The 22,449-nt window shown below is 44.2% G+C and overlaps 1 protein-coding gene and 1 long non-coding RNA gene across 16 annotated transcripts in view; one reads left to right on the top strand and one right to left on the bottom strand.

Moving 5' to 3' along the window:
- NUP214 (nucleoporin 214) overlaps positions 1 to 22,449 on the top strand; it is an 80,662-nt gene that overhangs the window by 25,058 nt on the left and 33,155 nt on the right. For 5 of the 15 annotated variants that reach the window (XM_083485489.1, XM_083485483.1, XM_083485486.1 and 2 more), the window contains exons 18-25: positions 1,519 to 1,622; positions 2,259 to 2,441; positions 6,002 to 6,084; positions 7,709 to 7,792; positions 8,605 to 8,853; positions 12,814 to 12,969; positions 14,784 to 14,892; positions 18,685 to 18,760. In XM_083485489.1, the coding sequence (XP_083341615.1) occupies positions 1,519 to 1,622; positions 2,259 to 2,441; positions 6,002 to 6,084; positions 7,709 to 7,792; positions 8,605 to 8,853; positions 12,814 to 12,969; positions 14,784 to 14,892; positions 18,685 to 18,760 (1,044 nt within the window). The remainder of the gene's footprint in view (positions 1 to 1,518; positions 1,623 to 2,258; positions 2,442 to 6,001; positions 6,085 to 7,708; positions 7,793 to 8,604; positions 8,854 to 12,813; positions 12,970 to 14,783; positions 14,893 to 18,684; positions 18,761 to 22,449) is intronic. The other 10 variants (XM_083485484.1, XM_083485488.1, XM_083485477.1 and 7 more) reach the window with 3 other exon arrangements.
- Positions 976 to 2,411, bottom strand: LOC310698474. Its single transcript, XR_014521545.1, has 2 exons — positions 2,273 to 2,411; positions 976 to 1,599 (listed from the first exon to the last, which is right to left on the bottom strand). It is a non-coding gene; the product is annotated as an uncharacterized lncRNA (long non-coding RNA).

Below are 22,449 nucleotides of genomic sequence, written 5' to 3'. Positions count from 1 at the left end.
GCTTGGATGCATGAGGATAATGTGGGATGCGACCTCTGAGCAGGAACCATAATTAAAACAGTACCTTAGAAGGCTGAATGTAAGGTCAGGGTGTTAGTTAATCTCTTATTGCCCTTGGGTGATAACTCCCTTGCCATAAGAAGAGCCCTGCTGGATCAGGCCAAAGGCCTTCCTTCTCCAGCCTCCTGTTCTTACAGTGCCAACCAGGTGCCGCAGTGGAAAGCCTGGAGTGCAGCTGCGCTGTCCCTACTTGCGATTCCCAGCAACTGATAGTCAGAGGCATATTGCCTTTTTTTTTTTTTTGCTATAAGGAATTAAAATCGAGGAAAGGTGGATAGCATTTCTCTCTCTCTTTTGACAATGCTCTTCAAAATAGCAACACATCCTTGCCGAAAGCAGCAGCCATCTCTCCCTACAAGTGTAGCAGCCAGCAAATCAATATCTTCCGCAGCCCTGCTGAGTTCTGAAGCCAGTGGAACAAGCACATTCATTAAACTAAAGAAGCCTTTTTGGGGACAATTTTCAATCATTCATGCACACCAGTTGAGGCTCCAACAGGCCCCCTGCAGGCAATAATCATCTTCCCCAAATGCCACATCTAAATTAAAATAGGGCATTGAGTCGTTGTTGCTTGAATAAACATGTGAATCTAGATCTGTAATGTGATATAGATAAGCAGAATCTGGATGGATTCGACTGAAGGCCTGTCTGGCCCAGCATCCTTTTCTCACAGTGGCCAATCAGATGCCTCTTTGGAGCCCATGAACAGCAACAGCCCTTTCCACTTTGGCCCCATTTTCTTGAAACCACTTCCATTATTAAATAACCCTTTTCAGTATACAAAATGCTTGAAGGTTCACTTTGCCCTCCTGGCACCACTGTGTGTTAGGCTTGAGACAGGTCTAGGCATGCAGCAGAGTGAGGTGCAGGCTCAGGGAGGGCAGCTCTGGTTTACATAAATCAAGAAAGACACCCTGATTTTCTCAAATTCATCCTTTATTTCTGCAAACTGCTTTGTACTCTACTATGGTATGTCAAGCCCTCTAACAATGCTTTTCCCCAAATCCCAGCCAACGTGCCTTTCTCCAAAAGCTCCAGTGTCTTCCAGTGATTGGCTAGTTCCAGATGTGAAGCTACAAGTTTCTGATTGGACTATTTTAGTATCCTCAGGCTGCCCAATCACCAGTAAGGCTAAAGCCGGGTCAGAGAAGATATAAATGTTTTAAAATAAATGCCTTCTCTAAGGTTGTTTGCACTGATTCTTTGGTTATTTATTCATCCTGCCCAACCTTTCCTCAACTGGGTGCTGGAAGCCTCATTGAAATCTAGATAGATCACAGTCTGTTATTAACCACAGAAGGAAACCAAATCAGTATGGTTGTAAACTCTTGATAATCTTAATAATTTCTGAAACACACCACACACACAAAACACACACACACACACACACACACTTGTATAGTGTCCTGAGTGGATTAAAAATGATTCTAAATTCCCCACCCTCTTTTTTCTGGGCAGGAAATCCGGCGCTTACACCAGTACGTGAAATTTGCTGTTCAGGATGTGAATGATGTCCTGGATTTGGAGTGGGATCGGCACCTGGAACAGCAAAAAAAGCAGAAGTGAGTTTTCAAGCTTACTTCTTAGCTAAGTCATACTCAAAAAGCCAAGTGTCTTCAAATATCATAGTGCGGTTTGCAACATAAAAACACAAATATCTAGCATGATAACAAATGCCAGTTGGTGCAGCAGTAAAACTGCTGGCACATTTTCAAAGCTAAGCAGAGTCCGGTTTCCGGTTTCAAGTTGGATGAGGGGACTGACTGGGTTGAGATTCTTGCATTGCAGGGAGCTGGACCAGATGACCCTCTGGGTCCCTTCCAGTTCCTCAGTTCTACAATTTGATGGTATCATAAAACGAAACGAAACCCCAGTTCTTATAAGAAAAGCCCTTCTGGTTTATGCCAATGGTCCATCCTGTTCTCACGGTGGCCAACCAGATGGCTGTAGAAAACCGATAAGCAGCATTCAAGGACACGAGCACTCCCTTCCTGCGGTCTCCATCTGCAGAGATTTGAAGCGGTATTCTCTGGCCTACCATTTACAATCTGCATTTGTGTTGGTACTCCTTTTAACTGTTTTAATATATGACATTCTTTAAATGTTTGCATTGTTTTGTTGTATTTTTCTCTGTTCTTTTGCCTCTCTCTTTCTCTCCCTTTTGAAATTTGGTTTCTGGTTTTTCCTTTTCCAAATAGGCACTTACTGGTACCTGAGCGCGAGACTCTCTTCAACGCCCTCACCAATAACCGGGAGATTATTGACCAGCAGCTGAAACGGCTGAAGAATTTGGTGGGCAGCCTGCAGGAGCTCCGCTTGTACAATCAGACGCCACGGTGGAGCCTATCTACTACCACCTCTTCCAGCAGCAGCATACAAAGGTGAGCATTGCTCAAGAAACCCCCCAAGCAGCTTTGCTTTCCCACTCTGCAGTGCATTGGTTTGTCTGAGTGCTGGGTCCAAAGCTTTGCCAAAGAAGGAGCATTGTGTGTCCAAACTAAGCTTTTTCTCAGCGTAGACACTGAAAAGAATGAAGATTACTAAGTTAGGCCCATTAATTTCAAGAGGTTTACTATTTGAGTTGAACACAATCCATTGAAATTAATGGATCTATGTTGGTCATGTCTGTTAATTTCAATGGGTCTAATGTTCTATGTAAGCCACATTTTCCTTCCTTCCTTGTGTTTGGGTCTAGATGGAATGGAAAGCTTGTGTGTGTGAGTGTGTATACATACTTTTTTTAAACAGCGTGTATCTAGTGCTTTAAGCCCCAAAGGGTGCTATGAATAACAGAGAACTTGGCAGTGGGACAAACTAAGTAGGCTTTTGAGCTTTCAAGGGTTGTGGACTGAAACAGATACGTGTGTTGAACTATGTTCCACCCCCACCATCCCCACATTCCTCCAACCCATCACCAGCCCCATCCAGCTTTGTGTGTGTGTTTAATATCATTGAGTAAACATTTTCTGAAAATCTTTTCCTCTGTTCAGTTTGAATAACGGTGACTTTTAGTCCGTGGATTCTGTTAGAAACTGTATCCCACCATCCTTTATACTGAGTACATTCGTACGTGTTTACATGTCTAGAAGGTGCTTACCTCTGCCCAGGGCTCAAATTTCACCACCAACTTCCCCATCCCCAAGTACCACATTTTATACTATGGGAGTCCCCTCCCCACAAAGAAGAACATATCACGGCAGGTTTTATGGTGGGTAAGGGACTCAAGTTAGAGGGGAAGGAGATGGAAAAGTCAATTCCATGGGCAGATTCCACTTACGGAACTTGGAATCCAACCTCTTGTAACTGATAATGCAGGTGGATCTTCTTGTCCTGCTGGACAGTTTAGTTTTCCTCAAAGGAACATGCCTGTAAACACTAGTTTCCTGTGAGTTGCTTGCTTTTCTTTCTCCATATGTACTTCAATGTCTAAATAGAATAGCATAGTGGTTAAGAGCTTTGAGCTAAAAAATGGTCCCTCTCTACTCAATATTTACAGTAGCTGAGTTCACTGGAAGCCAGCCTACATAAAGAGTTCTTATAAAACAGATGGTGGGGGACCTTTGGCCCTCCAAATGTGGTTGAACTACAGCTACCATCCACCCCTGGCCAATAGCCCAGGTGTGGTGGGAGTCATTGTTCAGAACATCTTGAGGATCAAAGATTCCCTACTGTTTTTTTAAAAAAATATAAAACAGTAAATGCTCACAGATGCAGCTCTATTTATGGGAAAACTGTGGTTGTTTCAGACTTTGGATGCTTGGATGTGGGGGCAGCCATGGTAGCAGCCCCCATTTCCCTCTGTTGAAGGACAGAGCTCAGTGTGTGCATGCCATGTGGCCTGTCCTGTATCCCCTAACCTAGAGGTTTTCAACCTTTTTGAGTCCACGGCTGCCTTGACCAACTACGTTCTTTCTGCAGCACCCCTGTGGGGCTCAGGAGCCCAGTTATGTCACCCCTTGCCTGAAGGGCTAGCATCCTCTTTCCCAAAACACTCATCCTTGTGGAGTGTTCCTTCAGCCTCCTCTCCTCTCCCCTCTCCTTGGGAGTCCTCCAGGCAGCTGCCACCACTGCCCCTAGTCTCTGAACTCCCCCCCCCCCCGCAGCCTCCCACTTGTCTCTAGATACAATACGATACGATACTCTTTATTGTCATTGTCCCATACAGAACAACGAAATTGAAAAATCTACATAAGACATTCAAAACCCAACAAGTCTGCTATCCCAGCTATCTCAACCTGGTTAGCCCCCTAAAAACTCTGATGCCCCATTTTTAAATACAATATACTCCCATACAGACTCCTTACAATGCATTTAAAACCAAAATCACATTTGCGTAGAAACTGTTTCTCAGGCGGCTAGTCCGAGTCTTTATAATCCTGTACCTTCTTCCAGAAGGCAGAAGCTGAAAGAGATCATTTCCGGGGTGCACACTATCCTGCGCTATCTCTGCAGCTTTCTTATGGCACTTGGAAGCATAGATTTGATCCAAGGTGGGAAGAGTGCACCCAATTATTCTCTCCGCAGTCTTTACAACCCTGGACAGCATGGTTTTTTCCCTGACCGGGCAGCTCCCAGACCACTCTCCACATTACACATTACAATGGTACAATGGTACAATTCCCAACAGCAAGGGCTGGCTGGCTGAGGCCACTTCAGCTCCTGGCAACCAGCTCCACCCCTTGGCCAGCCCCAGAGGCACCATTTGCCTGGAGAGCTTTGTAGCCTGGGCTGCTGCAACAAACAGCTGTGCAAGTTTTTGGGAGGCAGAGATGAGAGAGGCCAGAGGCCAGTGTTTCTCCTGACTGTTATTCAAGGCACCCCAGGGTGTCACAGCACACTGGTTGAGAACCACTGGCCTAACCTGCTTCCCACAAGTGCAGTGGAGCCTTCTTTTCCTACTAACCATCACAGGAGGATGCTGTCCTATCACTTTGGAACTTCTTGTTTAAAGACACCAGACAGGTGCCTTCACTATTCCCTTTTCAGTGCCTTTTTTTTTTTTTTAGTAAGCTTGTCCAGACACATAGAAACAGGAATTAAAAAAATATTTAAAATCCACAATCTTGTCTTTCATAAGGCAAGCATCTCCAAATGTACAGATGTTGACATGCTTTAATCTCTTTTTAATTGCTAATGTTATTTCTTTTAAAAGGTTTTAAAATTTGTTTCTGGTTTTGTGTTGCTAATTTTACTATTTATTGTAAACTGCTTTAAGGTTTTATTTATTACAATCATGGGGTGGGTGGGTGGGTGGGTGTACACACACCCACACCCCATATATATATATATATATATATATATATATATATATATATATATATAGATTCGAACCAGGTGATTTTATTGTTTTTCCTTTACTTTTTGTAAGCCACTTAGAGGTTCCATTTACAATTAAGTGCTATATTGTTGTTAAATAAAATACGGACATATTTTTCCTCTTCTAAGTGTCAGTAAGCAAATAGGTAAGATGCATTGGCAACTTAGTATCTTCCTCTGCACCTCATCATAGTATTACAATTTTTGCTTCAGTTTCTTTTCCATCATCCGAGGAAGAGCTTTGATAAGCGTTGCTGCAGATGCCCCTGGTTTGTATATGAACTAAAATCGTATTGCAGTGTATAAAAATTGAGCTAAAATTGGTATTCAGCCAAGCTGCTTTCCAAGTAGAGCTATTGAAATCAGCCATGTCCATTAATTTTGATGGGTATACTCTTAAGTAGAACTAATGTTGGGTTCATCCCCATAAATATTTTAGTTTTGCCTTTAGCTAATTTTAAGTTGCTGAGACCACGTTTCTGCCATGGCTTGTTGCTGTGCCAAGAATCTGACGTTAGTTGTGCTTTTTGAGTTCTTCAGAAACAGTAAATAGGGTCTGACTGATGCCTGGCTTTTTCTTTTTTCCTTTCCATCCCTGCCGCTTTTCTTACTCTCATCAACTCAGCCTTGACAGTGAGCTGGAGAGCCTAAGTAACGCCTTGACAAAAGCTACTCTTCAACCTTCCACCAGAACTTCAAAATCACCAGGTAGTGACTACATTGGTCTGTTGTCATGTCCTTGTGTAGTGCTAATGTGTGTGGGTTTGTTTTCTGTGTAACAAGCACACTTTAGGGGACTCTTTGCACAGAGATAATAATAGGTCTTGATTACTGTATAATAATTTATCAAGGTTTTGTACATCACAGTAAACCACACTATGACTTACGATGGGTGTGGAGAACCTTATGGCCCTCCAGATGTTGTTGAACTACAACTCCCATCAGTCCCAACCAGCATGCTGGATCCCAGGGAGGAGCTCACACCTGTTCCACTCCTCCCCTTTTAGCTCAGCATAGTGTGGCACCTTGGCTATTGATTGTGGTAAAGGAGGAGCATCCCAAATCGCAATCCTGGGCTCAGAATGCAATCTGAGCCAGCCCTTGGCTTAGTTGCTCTACCAAACTGACCCAAAGAGACTGGCAAAGCAACTGTGGTCTGCTCTGCAGGAGCCAGCATGTTCATGCTAAACCATGGTTTGTCTTAGTGTTAACATGTGAACCCAACCACTGTATGAAATAATAATAAAAAAATTGTCTGGCTTGAGTCGCTTCTTCGAGCCTCAACCCTGTTTTTTTCCTGCATAGTGAAGCTATAAAGCAAGTTAGAATATAGTCACAGCAATAAAAATGTAGATGGAGCAGCTACAGTATTGTCCATAAAACAACTGCTTTTGTGTGCTAAGTGTGAAGTAAAAAAACAAAAACAAAACCCTAACTTCACAAGGTTTCAGAAATCCACCATCAAGATTCTACCAGCATATTTAAGACTGGGCCGGGTGACTGATGAGGATTCGTTTTTCTGGTTTGATGGTGATGTAATAAAGCAAAGGAGGAAATGAACAAAACATTGTATGCAGCTAAATTCTACTTGGAGTGGACCCAAGTTAGTCATGTTCATTAATTTCCGAGGATCTACTCTGAGTAGGTCTAACATTACATACAACCCGCCCCGCCCCGCCCCCCCCAAGAATAATTTTTCATCCGTATTTTATTTTTTATGATTAACTGTTACAAATACTTCATACAAAGAGAGCTACAAGGCTAGCATGCGTAACTTGTTTCACTTTGCAACCATTCTCTTATATCAAATATTATAATCTTATTTAATCCTAAAATAGAGAATTGCCTATGGCCACCTTTTCAGTGAGTGTTATGGACTACAAAAGCATGCTGGTGCTGGCGGGACTTGCAGTCCAAAACCTACAGAGGGTGCCAAGTTGAGGGAAGCTGTTCTCAGTGGAGGAGGGAGTCCATGGTGGTTGCTACTGGTTTCAAATCCATGGGCTGGCTTTCAGGTTAATTTGATAAAGTGTTCCCAGTACATCTGGGAAACTGAGTTCAAAAAGCTGCACTATGTGTAACTAGCAAGTTGGTATCTCCTAACATTTAATTTACTCCTGCTCAGAGTAAATGTATTGAAATAGTAGGGCATGACTTACTTCAGTCCACTATTTTTAAATGGATCTGCTCTAGAACTCAGTTGGCTAGAAACCTTGTCTTTTTTTTTTAAATGGATGTAAGGATTTGCAATTGAAACTGAATGTCTGCAGGATTATAAGGGTCCATACTGGCAGTGCTTGATAAATAATCACGCTTCTTGCTTCTCTTCTAGCCAAACTGTCCCCTGTGAAGCAGGCCCAGCTGAGGAATTTGCTTTCTAAGAGGAAGGTGCCGCCCGTAAGGACAACTGCACCAGGTATCCTCTGGGACTTGAAAATAACTTCATCACTTGGCAAAGTTGTTTTTCCAACTGTCTGCTCCCCCTGACACACAGACACACACAATAACCTGCCTTTGCCATTAGGTGGAGCCAGCTGCAAAGCATTGCAATATATTCCTCTCCTCTTCAAAGGGTCCTTCTGTTCAGGGTAGCCATGCCTTCCTCCTCTACTAGCTGTAAGGGGCTCTATCAGACCAATTCACTATCCAACACATTTTGTATATTTCTTTTTTAATTGACAACTTGGCATTCTGTAGCTCCACTGACCATGCTTGGTCTTCATTGGCCTGCTTTTTGGAGGGGCTCCCCTTTGGGAGTTGTTGGGGTGTTGTTGTTTTTGTCCTTCTCCAATCCTTGGGATTTGCTTGAGTATGCTGTTGCCTCCCTCTTGTTTCCAAGTGCTTGGTTCCATTTTAAATTAATCTAAAGCTGCTTTCACACTATACATTTTAAACATGCACCCTCCCACAAAGCAGCATGGGAACTATGGTTTACCCCTTGGAGCTAGAATTCTCCGCAGCCTTAAGCTACAGGTCCCATGATTCTTTGGGGGAAGCTATGTGCTTTAAATGTATTGGCAATGTACGCAGTCTAAGCCAATTTTAATCTTGGGGTTGCTAGGTCAGAGCAAAGGCACCTCAAGATATCAGAGTGCCAATATCCCGTCACATCTTGTTCCATGACTCTTCCTTCTGAAATACCACCCACCCCCTCAAAGCCACTGTATAAGCTTCCAAATCAGGAAGGCTTCCTGTTGCTCTCATCCCCTCTTTGCCTTATGATTTCAGCCAACCTCTCCCAGTCAGCCTTCCTGTCCTTGAGATACGATGAAGATTTGGATGATGTTAGCTCCACGTCTTCCATTGCCCAGTCCCTGGAGAATGAGGATGTTCAAGCCGCAGATCCAGAGGAAGAGGAGGTTGCCCCAATCCAAGTTCCCCGGCATGCCCCCGTTGTCCGAACCCCCTCAATTCAGCCTGGTCTAATGATACAGCCCCTCCCTCATGGCAAACCCCACATCCCAATGGGCACTTTGAGTGAGTAGACTATAGAATGCACATCTTTCTCATTTTGTGTTTCATTTTGCAGGATTTTTGTTTGTCAGTTTTGTTGGGAGACCAGGTGCTAAGTTGAGTTGAGAAGACTAGATGCTGGGGAAACAATTGTAGAAATCTAAAAATTGTAGCAGGATTACAATAAACTGCAGAAAAGGAAAGTGTAAAGTGTAAAAATGAAAACCTGCTGGAGGGAGGGAGGGAGGGAGGGAGGGAGGGAGGGAGGGAAGTCCGTGCTCAGTAGAGCAATGAAAAAACAAGTGGGTATAAGATTATGGAACTTTATTGTATTTGTTTAGTTTGTTTGATTTATGCTAAAGAAAATTAATAAAAATGTATTTAAAAAAGAAGAAGAAGAGATGACTAGATGCTGAATTGAGTTGTCTCAATGCTTAGCTGAGTTAAGGTGGACGATTAGTCAGATGAAGTATATTAGTTTTCCTATGTTTTCATGATTGGAATCTCTTTTGCTGAAAACATGGACGCTTTATGCCAAGAAACCCAAATTCTCCACTGACTCATCCTCAACCTAATGCTTCACACATTCTTTTGCTCATTTTGCTGAAAATTGCTCAACCTCTTTGCTTCTGGGCCTCAGTATTCTGACTTACTGAGTTTCTGAGCTGCAGGGTCTGGGAGGGAGCAAACTGCAGCATTTGTTGTTGTTTCACTATTATGCTGCCCTTCTTCTAACAAGCTTAGGGCAGCAAACATGGTTTCCTTCTCCCTACTACAGTGGTACCTTGGAAGTCGAGCGGAATCCGTTCTGGAAATTCATTCGACTTCCAAAATGTTCGGAAACCAAGGCGTAGCTTCCAATTGGCTGTAAGAAGTTCCTACAGCCAGTTGGAAGCTGCGGGAGCTCCGTCGAATGCTCGGCTTCCAAAGAACATTCGCAAACTGGAACACTCACTTCCTGGTTTGCAGCAGCATTCGGGAACCAAATTGGACGAGTACCAAGGCGCTCGACAACCAAGGTGCTACTGTATATCTTCACAAAAACCCAGTGTGGTAGGTTAGGTTGATAGCAATTGACTGGCCCTGGGGTATTGACCTCAGAGAGTCCCCAGTTCCTTGCATGGCAGTTCCAGGCCTTTCTGGCAAGGGTTAATGGGAGATGTCATCTCAAACATCTGATTGGTAAAGGCTTTATTTATTTATTTATTCATTCATTCATTCATTCATTCAGATTTTGAAATATACGAACAATTGTCAAACAACCAAAACGGAAAGAGAATTCCGTCGATTCCCCTGGACTTCCTTCTTCCCCTTTGTGGGTCCCTATGTTAACTTCCCCCCCTTGCATCTTCTCTATTATTCCAAATCTATTCCAAATCAGAGTTGCGGACTCTGAGGTTGCGGCGTTCATCTAACTTTACTGGCTGAGGGAGCCGGCGTACAGCTTCCAGGTCATGTGGCCAGCATGACTAAGCCGCTTCTGGCGAACCAGAGCAGCACACGGAAACGCCGTTTACCTTCCCGCCGGAGTGGTACCTATTTATCTACTTGCACTTTGTGCTTTTGAACTGCTAGGTTAGCAGGAGCTGGGACCGAGCAACGGGAGCTCACCCCATCGCGGGGATTCGAACCGCCAACCTTCTGATCAGCAAGCCCTACGCTCTGTGGTTTAGACCACAGTGCCACCCCTGTCCCTTGGCTCAGTATAGTTTTGCATAAAATCTTACAAAATGTTTTCTTATATCTTTCGGATTATCTATAACTTTACCTTCTATATTGAGCTTGAAATCAGAAATCATGTCTTGCCAGTTAAATACATGTAAATGTTCCCTCTCACAGAGAAATCAATAATAATAATAATGATGATGATGATGATGATGTCTTATTCCAACCAGGAGAAGCATGTGTTCAGGAAAATCCATTAATAATCTGAATAATCCAATACTGGGGTAAACATGCCAATAACAGTAAGATCAAAAAAGAAAAAGGGAGATGATAATAAAAATTAATAATAAAACCAAAGTTAATAATAATAGTAATAATAATGCCAACAAAGTCCATATACTTTATTCAAATAGTTTTATATTTCTGGTGAAAATTAATTACTAATAGGAAAAATAAAATACAGTGGTGCCCCGCAAGACGAATGCCTCGCGAGATGAAAAACTCGCAAAACGAAAGGTTTCGTTTTCGAGTTGCCTCGCAAGACGAATTTCCCTATGGGCTTGCTTCGCAAAACGAAGCTTGCCCCGCAAGCTCCGGGGACAGCGGGAAGCGCAGCGCGTCTTCCCCGCTGTCCCCGGACTTGGGGCTGCAGGGAGAAGATCGCTTCTCCCCGCCACCCCTTGCTTCAAAAGAGGTCCGGGGACAGCGGGGAAGATGCACTGCGCTTCCCGCTGTCCCCGGACCTGGGGCTGCGGGGAGAAGATCGCTTCTCCCCGCCGCCCCTTGCTTCAAAAGAGGTCCGGGGACAGCGGGAAGCGCAGCGCTTCCTGCTGTCCCCGGACCTGGGGCTGCGGGGAGAAGATCGCTTCTCCCCGCCGCCCCTTGCTTCAAAAGAGGTCCGGGGACAGCAGGAAGCTGCCTTCAGATGTCTTCTGAAAGTCTGGTAGTTGTTGTTCTCTTTGACATCTGGTGGGAGAGCGTTCCACAGGGCGGGTGCCACTACTGAGAAGGCCCTCTGCGTGGTTCCCTGTAACCTCACTTCTTGCAGTGAGGGAACCGCCAGAAGGCCCTCGGCGCTGGACCTCAATGTCCAGGTAGAACAATGGGGGTGGAGACGCTCCTTCAGGTATACTTAGCCAACTTTGACATACGCAGCCATGAAGCCCTTATTAAAAATCTGTTTATGGCAGGAAACATTGCAAAGCGCTGGAAATTCATAATGGGCCACTACACACGATAGTATGGTTGAGGAAAGCCTCTTGGGAGGCAGAACTAATAACGTTAACGGATTAACACATCCTTTGGGAATGGAAGTGGAAATTGTGATGAGCTGTTGCGAAGATAGGACCCTTTTGTGTAAATTCTGATTATTACTGTACGGGTTCTCAGAGGACCCTTTGCTTTCTGTTTTGGTCTCATATCGTTGCAATATTTTAAAAAAAAAAATGCACACAGGGCCTCAAAGCCCTTGGCCCAGAACCAGATAACCACAGAACTGATTTCATATGGGTGCTGTGGACTTAAGACTCTGAAATAGCAGCCTCCCCAGCTGTCTAGCAAACTGTTTTTGAAAGGGTCCTTCAAGAGCAGTTTGTGGTATGGAACAGCAGAGTCTGATACTTCAAAGGGAGGAAAGGAGAAGGAAACTAAAACCCATCTTTCTTTCCCCTTCCATGCTTCTTTTAATTTTCCCATAATTTCTGCATAGTCTGACAAAACCATTTAGTTTAATTCTCTCCCCCCCATTATATTTCTTTATTATACATTATACTGTTGAATTTACCTTAATCCTGCTAGCATTTTTACTTGTTTACAGTTATTTTAAGATATTTGAAGATGGCTATCATATCTCCCATCAGTCTCCTCTTATCCAGGCTAAAAATACCCAATTCCCTAAACCATTCATCCCAAAAGCTTGGTTTCCAAAGCCTTGATCATCTTGGTTGCACATGTTCCAGTTTCTCAGTATTCATCTTAAACTGTGTGGCCAAGAACTGGACACAGTCCTGTAGCTGGGTCTGACCAAGGCAGAGTGGAACTGGTTATTTCCCTTGATCTGGACACTATACTTCTGTTGATGCAGCCTAGAATTGGATTAGCTTTTTTTGCTGCTGCATTGCACTGTTGGCTCATGCTAAGCTTGTGATCTACTAAGACCCCTAGATCCATTTCACATGTAGTACTGGAAAGCTAGGTGCCCCCATCTTATATTTGGGCAGCTAATTATTCCTGACTCAGTGTAGAACCTTACATGATGTTTACAAGATGTTTGATTCTCTTCTGTTTATAGTAACTTAACAATCTCCCACCCCATTCCAGTAGCCATGCCCAGAATCATCCCCCAAGGGGCAGACAGCACAATGCTGGCAACAAAGACAGTGAAGCACGGAGCCCCCGCTCCCTCCACTGGCCTCCCAGCACCCCAGGCAGCAGCAGAGGCAGCATTGCGGAGACAGATGGCTACCCAGAACCCAGGTAAACCTCACACTTTGACCAGGTATCGATTTGGGTTTGCTAATGATTGTGTAGACTCTGCACATCTCCTCAAAGGAACATAGGTGGTGCTGTGGTCTAAACCACTAAGCCTCTCGGGCTTGCTGATCAAGAGGTCGGTGGTTCAAATCCCCGTGACGGGGTGAGCTCCCGTTGCTCGGTCCCAGCTCCTGCCAACCTAGCAGTTCGAGAGCACCCCAAAAAAGTGCAAGTAGATAAATAGGTACCGCTCCAGCAGGAAGGTAAACGGTGTTTCCGTGAGCTGCTCTGGTTTCACCAGAAGCGGCTTAGTCATGCTGGCCACATGACCCAGAAAAACTGTCTGCAGACAAACGCCGGCTCCCTCGGCCTGTAAAGCGAGATGAGCACTGCAACCCCAGAGTTGTTCGTGACTGTACTTAATGGTCAGGGGTCCTTTATCTTTACCTTTTTGCACATCTCACTTTTTAACTCCGGTTTTTCTTGAGAAGTTTTTCACGCCATTGATGAAAGCAAACGAAAAAGAGGCGGTTTAATCATGACTGAAAGAGAGGGGTTGGTTCAGAAAATACTTCAATAGAGTCTCATTGGTCACTTGGTCATCTTCCAAACCAGCTCAGCATGTGAAGGGAATGAGAGTGCACAGCCTTCTTCCACTCCTAAACAATGCTCTGCCCCACTTGTGTGGATTAGATAAATTCATGAAGGGCGAGGCTATCAATGGCTGCTACGTAAAAATCATATGCAAAGAGCACAGCACCATATAACAACCACACACAAAATTGCTGACGGGCACACAACTGTAACAATCATATACCAATAAGAAGAACATTGCAGTCTGGCAGATACCATTACCCTTGTGCAGAGTACATTTCGGCAAGGCTTACAGGGGAATCACGTGGTCCCAAATCATTATTTTACTGAAGAATGTTCTAAGAAGCCAATAACAGATGATTTCAAGACCCTGATTGCAATCCTCACCCCTGGGAAGTCAGTCTCTGAAAGAGGTTACTGGGTCTCAAGAGGTGATGCCACCGAAGGGCCCAAACGTATGGGCAGATTATTACAATTGTGTGCACTTCAGCATTTTTTTGCTGTGGCCTTTGATGGCTACTAGCCATCCCTCTGTTGGAGGCAGTGCACCTCTGAATCTCAGTTACAGTGGTGCCCCGCAAGACAAATGCCTCGCAAGCCGGAAAACCCGCTAGACAAAAGGGTTTTCCGTTTTTGAGCTGCTTCGCAAGACGATTTTCCCTATGGGCTTGCTTTGCAAGATGAAAACGTCTTGGAAGTGTTCCGATTTTTTCCCCGCTTTCCCCCCCTTTTTCTAAGCTGCTAAGCCGCTAATAGCCATTTAGTCGCTAATCCGCTAAGCCTTTAATAGCCGCTAATAGCCTTTTAGCCACTAATCCGCTAAGCCTTTAATAGCCGCTAAGCCTTTAATAGCCGCTAATAGCGCTAATCCGCTAAACCACTAATAGGGTTGCTTCGCAAGACGAAAAAACCGCTAGACGAAGAGGCTCGTGGAACGGATTAATTTCGTCTTGCGAGGCACCACTGTATATTTATTTTTATTTAGAACATTTGTGCTCTGCTCTTCGGCCAGAAAGGCTCCTAGAGCAGCTTACATACACTCAAAACAAGACAGTCTGGCAGTCTAAGAATGAACACAACTTTATTGCCATGGGTTGAACCCGGGGCCTTCTGCATGCAAAGTGGGTGCTCTTTCTCTGAATATGCAGCCTCTTAACCCCGTCTGGTTAATCATAGATTATTTTAACCATTAGCATGTCTCTTTATTATCATTATGTTTAAAGCTGCGAGTGCTTCCTTAACTGAATCAACTTTGAAGAATGTCCCTCAGGTGGTGAATGTGCGAGAACTCAAGAGTAATACCTCTCCTCCAGCTGTTTCTGCAATAATAGGGTAGGTAAACCCTTTTAATTTTCTGCTCACCTTTCAAATGTCTTGTTTTTGTTTAAGCCATGCTTGCAGGAAGGTTCAGCTGTCAGTAGGGCAGTGTAATTGTTTCAGAAAGGCAGTGGTGAGCCTCTGCTTGGGCTCCTGAAGCTGGTTGGCTTGTTTTTAAAGGAGCAAAGGGGCCATTGAGAAAGAAGAGGCTCTCTGTATTCCATGGCCTTGGCTTTCGTCTTATTTTAAAGTTTCTAGTCCCCTGGCCTTCCAAAATTAAATTGCGTGTTGATTTAATGAACCGGAATGCAAATACAGGCATCCCCCACTTGCATTTGATTGACTTGTGCATGGCCCATATACATTGTGCATGACCCACCTAACAGCTGATGTGTGCTAGCACAGCCACCACTACTGCTTTTCCACTCATCCTCTAGCTTCCTTCCAGCTCTAGAGCTTCAATTCCAGTTGAAGTTGTATATTTGGTACAGTACTTTTGCTCTGGATTGGAGAGAGAGCGGCAGAGAGAGCATCTAATGGGAGTTTAGAGGTTATTCCCTACTTAAAGCGATTTTCACTTACGTACACGAGGCTCCAGGACGTAACCCCTGCATAAATTGGGAGTTGCCTGTACATTCAACCTTCCTGAAGTCACAAGTTTCTGATTTTTATGTCCACCTCCTTCACCCCACCACCCCACCTTGCCAGTCCCAATTAAGCACGATAGCACCTGGTGCGTGTTTATCGCTTCAGAGCATCTCCAAACAAATCCCCAGCCAGATGGTCAAATATGTGTAGTTGTCTATACACTTGCTAACTTGGGAACAAAGTGCCTTATACCAGGTTAAACGGGTCCATGTAGCTCAGTATTGTCTCCATTTACTGGCAGCAGTTCTTTAGGATTTTAGACAGGGGTTTCTCACAGGCCTGCCTAGAGTTGTCTGGGACATTCTGCATGAAAACCAGATTCTCTACAACTGAGCCATAGCTTTCCCCCCTCTCAGCTGCTGCTTCTTCTTTGCAAATTGCCCCCTTTTTACAGTGTAAAAGACATCACCTGTCATTCCTTTATGTAAGTTGGCAATTGATTGGTAATCCATCCTGAAAGGTGAATTGGCCACATTTTGGTTTATGTCCCCTTCTTTTTGTTTGTCATTCACGAACTCCTTCCATTGTCTGCCTTTCACCCCACCTTTTTTCCTTTCCTTTCCTTTCCTTTCCTTTCCTTTCCTTTCCTTTCCTTTCCTTTCCTTTCCTTTCCTTTATTTTTACAATGTGAAAAATTAACCTCCTTGCAAACTAGCATCAGATCTGCCTGCTTTTTTGGCCATCCCTCTGCTCTGTTTATTCCCTCTGCTACTGTGAAAAACATCTGCTCTGTCATATTGTGCTTGCCAGCCTGTCTTTTATATATATCCTGCTGGGATTTTGCACATGCTTTATCTGACGCCACTGATGGTGATGGTTACGTCTCATAATCCCAGCACATGGCTGGTTCAGGGGTTAAATATTAATTAGGAACATGATTACCCTAGGAACAGAGAGAGGGGGGGGGGAGGGAGAATGAGAACTGGTCAGGACATAGAAAGATGCTTTATACTATGTCAGACCATTGATTCCATTCAGCTCAGTACTGTCTACGCTGACCAGCAGCAGCTCTGCAGGATTTAAGGCATGGAATCTTTTCCCAGTCCTACCTGGATATATTAGGGATTGAACCTGGCACTGTCTGCATTTAAAGCATATTCTCTACCATCAAGAAGAAGAATCTTTATTTGCATCGGCCACTAGCCATAGCAATAAAATAAAATACAATGTACCCAAGATAGAGGTAAAAACGTCACTATATAAAATACATTCTGGAGGTTTACATCAACAATCAAATAACAGATCTTATTCTAATTGCGCCTGATAAAATTTTTTTTGCAGTTTTTGCTGTCACCTGGTTATCTTGATCTGCTAGAAGAAAGGTCACAGTAGCAATGGATAAGTGACCTGGTATAGACAATAGAAGAGGGGTAATAACTTCACTCCCCAAATATTTATAAAGGGTGCAAGCTAGAAGCACATGAGCTACTGATTCAATACTGCCATCTCCACATTTGGCATAAGCTTTTTTCCAATGAAATCAACCCTCAAGTAAAGCTGAAGACAGTATATTTAACCTTGTGTAAGTGAAAGCGTGCTTGTGTTTTGGAATTGTTAAATTTTGCAAATAGCGTGCCAATGTATCAAAATGACTAGGTGGAAAACAATCATACCATGGACAAAATTTCCTTATGCTCTACGACTACCATTTTCCAAATAGGTACACAGAGAGCTGTAACTGCCTTGTAACAGAGTTTGACCATTGACCCATCTATTTCAGTACTGTCTTCATTGACTGGCAGTGGCTCTCCAGGATTTCAAACCAGGGTGGAGATGCCAGGGATTGATTCATGGTATTGTCAGAGACAAAAAATAAAAGAACCCAGTCTATGTAAACGGAGGAGTGTGTTTGTGCGTATACACACACTCAAACCAAAGGGGAATGCATCCGCTACCCACTCCTGGCTGTTGCTGCAAGCAAGCCTTCTGCAAATAACCCCCTCACAAAAATAATTCTCTTGGACCAGACCACAGGTCTTCTGCTATCAGCAGGAACCAAGAAGAAGCCCACAAGCAGTGTAGGGGTGGGGGACTCATCTTGAGTGTGTTTGCCTTGCTGGGCTGTGCCCGTGAACTCTGAGAAAGCCTCTAGCTTGCTTGTTTGGATGGACGGTAGAGAGGGTTGGATCAGTGTGTTTGTAGAAACTAGCCTACTGTACGAAAGTAAAAAAATTACAATGATTGCTTCTCATACTGGCCCCACCTCCTATTGCCCACAGAGGGGAATGCAGCCCTTGGAGGAAGGACGGGATAAAAATGGAGTAAATATGAAAGCAGTAAAAAGGCTAGAGATTTCCCATCTCTGGTACATTTGATTGAGTCTCTGCACTAGGCATAACCCATCCAAACTGATGGAGCGAAGACTCATGCAAACATACCCCAAGCTGCCACTGAATTGAAGGGTGACTGTACTGCATCTTGAATGATGTTATGGACCCAATCTTGTCCTATGCAAAGATGGAGGAGAATTATGCAATCTTGGCAGAATGTAATCGGCACAACAGTAACTCATGAAGGGGTGCAGCAGGCAACACGCCCTTTGAGAATCTTGCAGCTTAGCATTTATGCTGTCACACAGAGTTAATCCTCATCATCTCCAGGAAGGGCTGGGAGAAAGCCTCTGCCATTCGGTGTACAGTGAGGGGGGAAAGTATTTGATCCCCTGCTAAATTTGCCCGTTTGCCCTTTGACTACTTTGGTGGAGAGGGTCTGCAAAGAGGAGTGGGACAAAATACCTCCTGAGATGTGTGCAGACCTGGTGGCCACCTACAAGAAACGTCTGACCTCTGTAATTGCCAACAAGGGTTTTGCCACCAAGTACTAAGTCATCATTTGCAAAGGGATCAAATACTTATTTCACTCATTATAATGCACATCAATCTCTGACTTCTGGGTTTCTGGGGGTTTTCCTGTTGTTATTCTGTCTCTCACAGCTACAGTAAACCTACCATTACAATTATGGACTGGTCATTTCTTCGCCAGAGGGCAAACGGGCAAATTTAGCAGGGGATCAAATACTTTCCCCCCTCACTGTAGGAAATACTGAGCTATATGCACCCCAACAATCTGGCTCATTCAATGGCAGCCTCCTTTGTTCCTGTGTTTTGTTTGTTTGGTGGTTTGTTTGGCCTCTGAAATCTTTTCCTTTTCCTTTTCCAGGTCATCAGTTCCTCAGTCTGCTGCACAAGCTGTCCACCAAGTTCTGGCAACTGTAGCTACCAATCAAGTGAGCCAGGTATCGCCCGTCCCTTGAAACTTCTCTTTCTTTATAGACCTTTCCTTTCGTAGAGGCCAGAGTTTTTGCTAAGGGGTGTAGCTCAGTACTTGAGCACTTACTTTGCATGCAGTAAACCTCAAATTCAATCCCTGCCATCTCCAGTTAAGGCTGGGAGAGAGTCCCTAGCCTAAAACCCTTGGAGAGCCACTGCAAGCCAGTGTAGGCAATACTGAGCCAAATGGACTCAAACGTCTGACTTGGTACATAAGTTTAGCTTCTTATGTCCTGTCCCATATGACACCACTGCTGAAACATTAGCACTAGCTGTCCCTCTACTACCAAGCCAGGTTCAAGGTCCATGTATTCATTTACAAAGCCCTGAACTGCATAGATCCAAGATACTGCCTAATAATCCTTTATATCCCAGCTTAATCACTGAGATCATCTGCAGGAGTGTGTCTGGTCTTACCCCAAGCTGGTGAGGCTTGTTTGATGACAACAAGAAACCAAGCCTTTAGTGTCATCGGCCCAGTCCTGTGGAACACTCTGCCACTGGAGATTCAGTGGACATCTTCTGTGCCAACTTTTAAATGCCTGCTGCTAACTATTCTATTCCACCAGGCCTGTGCAGGTGACTAATAGTATATTGTTAGGGAAATATTAGGGCTCAAGTCCAATACTCTGGGCTCAGCCCTTCTTACACACATTTCCATTCTATACAGTCATACTTCATGTTGCATCCGCTTCAGGTTACGTGTTTTCGTGTTGCATCCTGTGGCAATCTGGAAGTACTGGAATGGGTTACGTCCGGGTTTTGCCACTCACACATGCGCAAAAGCGCTAAATCGCACCTTGTGCAGATGTGGCGCTTCGGCTTGCTTCAGTTCCGTGTTACGGACAGGCCTCCAGAATGGATCCCGTCCATAACACGAGGTTCCACTGTAATTATCCAACAATCCCTCCCTTTGTTCAGAAAAAAGCCCCCTTACCTTTGCTTTGGAATTCATAATTCTCCTTTAAACTTCCAACCATTTGTTTCGCTTTCTGTTTTGGCTTTCTGCTTCATTTTTCTTTCAACTTATGTGCACACAGCATTCATGACACATGCTTAATGCAGCCTGAACGTAATTCTTTAACACCTTCTCTACAATACCCTATTTACATGCCAACGTTACAATCTCAGTTACATCCTGCTGATGCCCTTTGTAGCTCTAGAGATCACACACAGAACAAGCAATAATAACAGTATGACAAGTAAGCCTAGGATGTTGTACTCAAAATATTACAGTAGAATTATAAGCAATTCAAGGGGGAGCTATGGAATAGAGTCCATGAATCAGATACAGTGGTACCTTGGGTTACATACGCTTCAGGTTACGCACTCAGCTAACCCACAAATAGTCGTTCAGGTTAAGAACTTTGCTTCAGGATAAGAACAGAAATCGTGCTCTGGCGGCGCGGCAGCAGCGGGAGGCCCCATTAGCTAAAGTGGTGCTTCAGGTTAAGAACAGTTTCAGGTTAAGAACGGACCTCCGGAACGAATTAAGTACTTAACCCGAGGTACCACTGTATTTCAGTCCCAAAGGTTTTCTGAAGGCATGTAGCCCTGTGAGGAAGAATCATAAAATCATAGAATTGCAGAGTTGGAAGGGACATTGAGGATCATCTAGTCCAACCCCCTGCAGCACAGGAATACACAGCTATGCAGGAATATGCAGCTTCCTCATATGGGGATTGAACTTGCAGCCTTGGCATTATCAGCACCATGCTCTAACCAATTGAGAAGAAACACGCAAAACAGAATGAGAACCAACGATTGCTCTTTTCAGGCCCAAAAAATTGTCTGAAGGATGACAGTCTTTGTTCTCTGGATCAATCCATGTGATTGGGCATCCAAAGGAGAAAACAAGGCATGCAAGGAATGGGCTTGCCCCTTCTCCTCAGGTGGTAGGAATGGTATGACCCACATAAGTTGATCATAACACACATCTATGGTGTTCAAATAGGTGTTGTTAAGCTCCTGCTCCTCTTATTTTCCACTGGGGAATCGAGTTTGAAGGATCTATGTCCCTGGCCTCTGAGATCAAGTCGTAGTTGTCTTGAGGCCATCAGGAGGACGCACCTTTTTACACCAGGCTGTGGCTTGTGGCACTTGGCAGCAGCATGGGAAGTGAGGAGCACTTGCAACAGTCCAGTTTCAGGGTGCGAGGGAACATAGATCCAGTCTCCAGGTTCCAATGATAAAGATCCTTCAGTGGTTCCAGGAGGGTTCCTAACCCCCTTTGGATAGAGAAATCTCTGTGCCCTCATTATTATCCCACTTTTCAGACACCTGTAATTTGAAGAAATAGCAGGAGACTAAAAGCAGAGTTCATCAAGGGCTTTCAAGAGAGTCCCATTCATTCCACAAGCCTCACTAGTTAGCAGGGCAAGAATAGGCCCATTAGCAGCAAGCTAGTCTTCAGTCTTCATAGTGGCAAAGCCTCTTCCGCCACAGGCAGTTTTCTACCCTGTCCCTTTTTGACAAAGTTATTGGCCTAATTTTTCTTACAAATATGTTAGACGTTGCCTCTGTATTAGCTTTAAAACAAGGGGAACCTAATCCAGTTTTTAGCAGCCACAGGTGGTGCTGCTGTTCATCCCTCCCTCCTTTTTTTGTGTGTAAAACCCATTCCTGCCTGTGGACTGTCTCGCCAGAGTGGTGCATGCTCTAGTTATCTCTCGCTTGGACTACTGCAATGAGCTCTACGTGGGGCTACCTTTGAAGGTGACCCGGAAACTACAACTAATCCAGAATGCGGCAGCTAGACTGGTGACAGGGAACGGCTGCCGAGATCATATAACACCGGTCTTGAACGACATACATTGGCTCCCAGTACGTTTCCGAGCACAATTCAAAGTGTTGGTGCTGACCTTTAAAGCCCTAAACGGCCTCGGTCCAGTAAACCTGAAGGAGTGTCTCCACCTCCATCTTTATGCCCGGACACTGAGGTCCAGCTCCGAGGGCCTTCTGGTGGTTCCCTCACTGTGAGAAGACAAGTTACAGGGAACCAAGCAGAGGCCTTCTTGGTCTGTGGAATGCCCTCCCACCAGATGTCTAAAGAGAAAAATAACTACCAAACTTTTAGAAGACATCTGAAGGCAGCCCTGTTTAGGGAAGCTTTCAATGTTTAATAGGTTATTGTATTTTAGTGTTTTGTTGGAAGCCGCCCAGAGTGGCTGGGGAAACCCAGCCAGATGGACGGCGTATAATTATTATTATTATTATTATTATTATTATTCATTTCACAAAGCAAAACAACTTCTGGCTCTTCTGTCCTGATGGCTGTGCAGTTGCTAAAGCTGAACTATTCTTATAATCAAGACTAGCCTATCTGCAGAGCTTTGAAGGGCAGAATGTAAGTTTTTCAATTTAAAAGAGTTAAAACACAGGCAGGTTGCCAAATGCACGACTTATCCTTAATGCTGCTGCTTAGAATTGCCACCTTATAATTGTGAATGGGGAAACCCAGCCAGATGGCTGAGGTAATAATAATAATAATACAATTTTTAAAGGTATAAGCGAGAGCAGCAGGTCGTAACAGTTAAAAAGTAATAAAATAATAAAGAAAATACAAAGCAAAAGGCAAAGGTTAATAATACAAAATGAAAGTAAGCTACTTGTTGCCAAAGTTGTTTAAAACTATGACGAAGGAAGAGGACATCTC

The sequence above is a fragment of the Podarcis liolepis genome (assembly GCF_965112155.1).
Source record: "Podarcis liolepis genome assembly, chromosome: Z".
NCBI classification, from domain to species: Eukaryota; Metazoa; Chordata; class Lepidosauria; order Squamata; family Lacertidae; genus Podarcis; species Podarcis liolepis.
The sequence above is the reverse complement of the archived record's forward strand: the minus strand, read 5'-3'. Positions and strand labels throughout refer to the sequence as shown.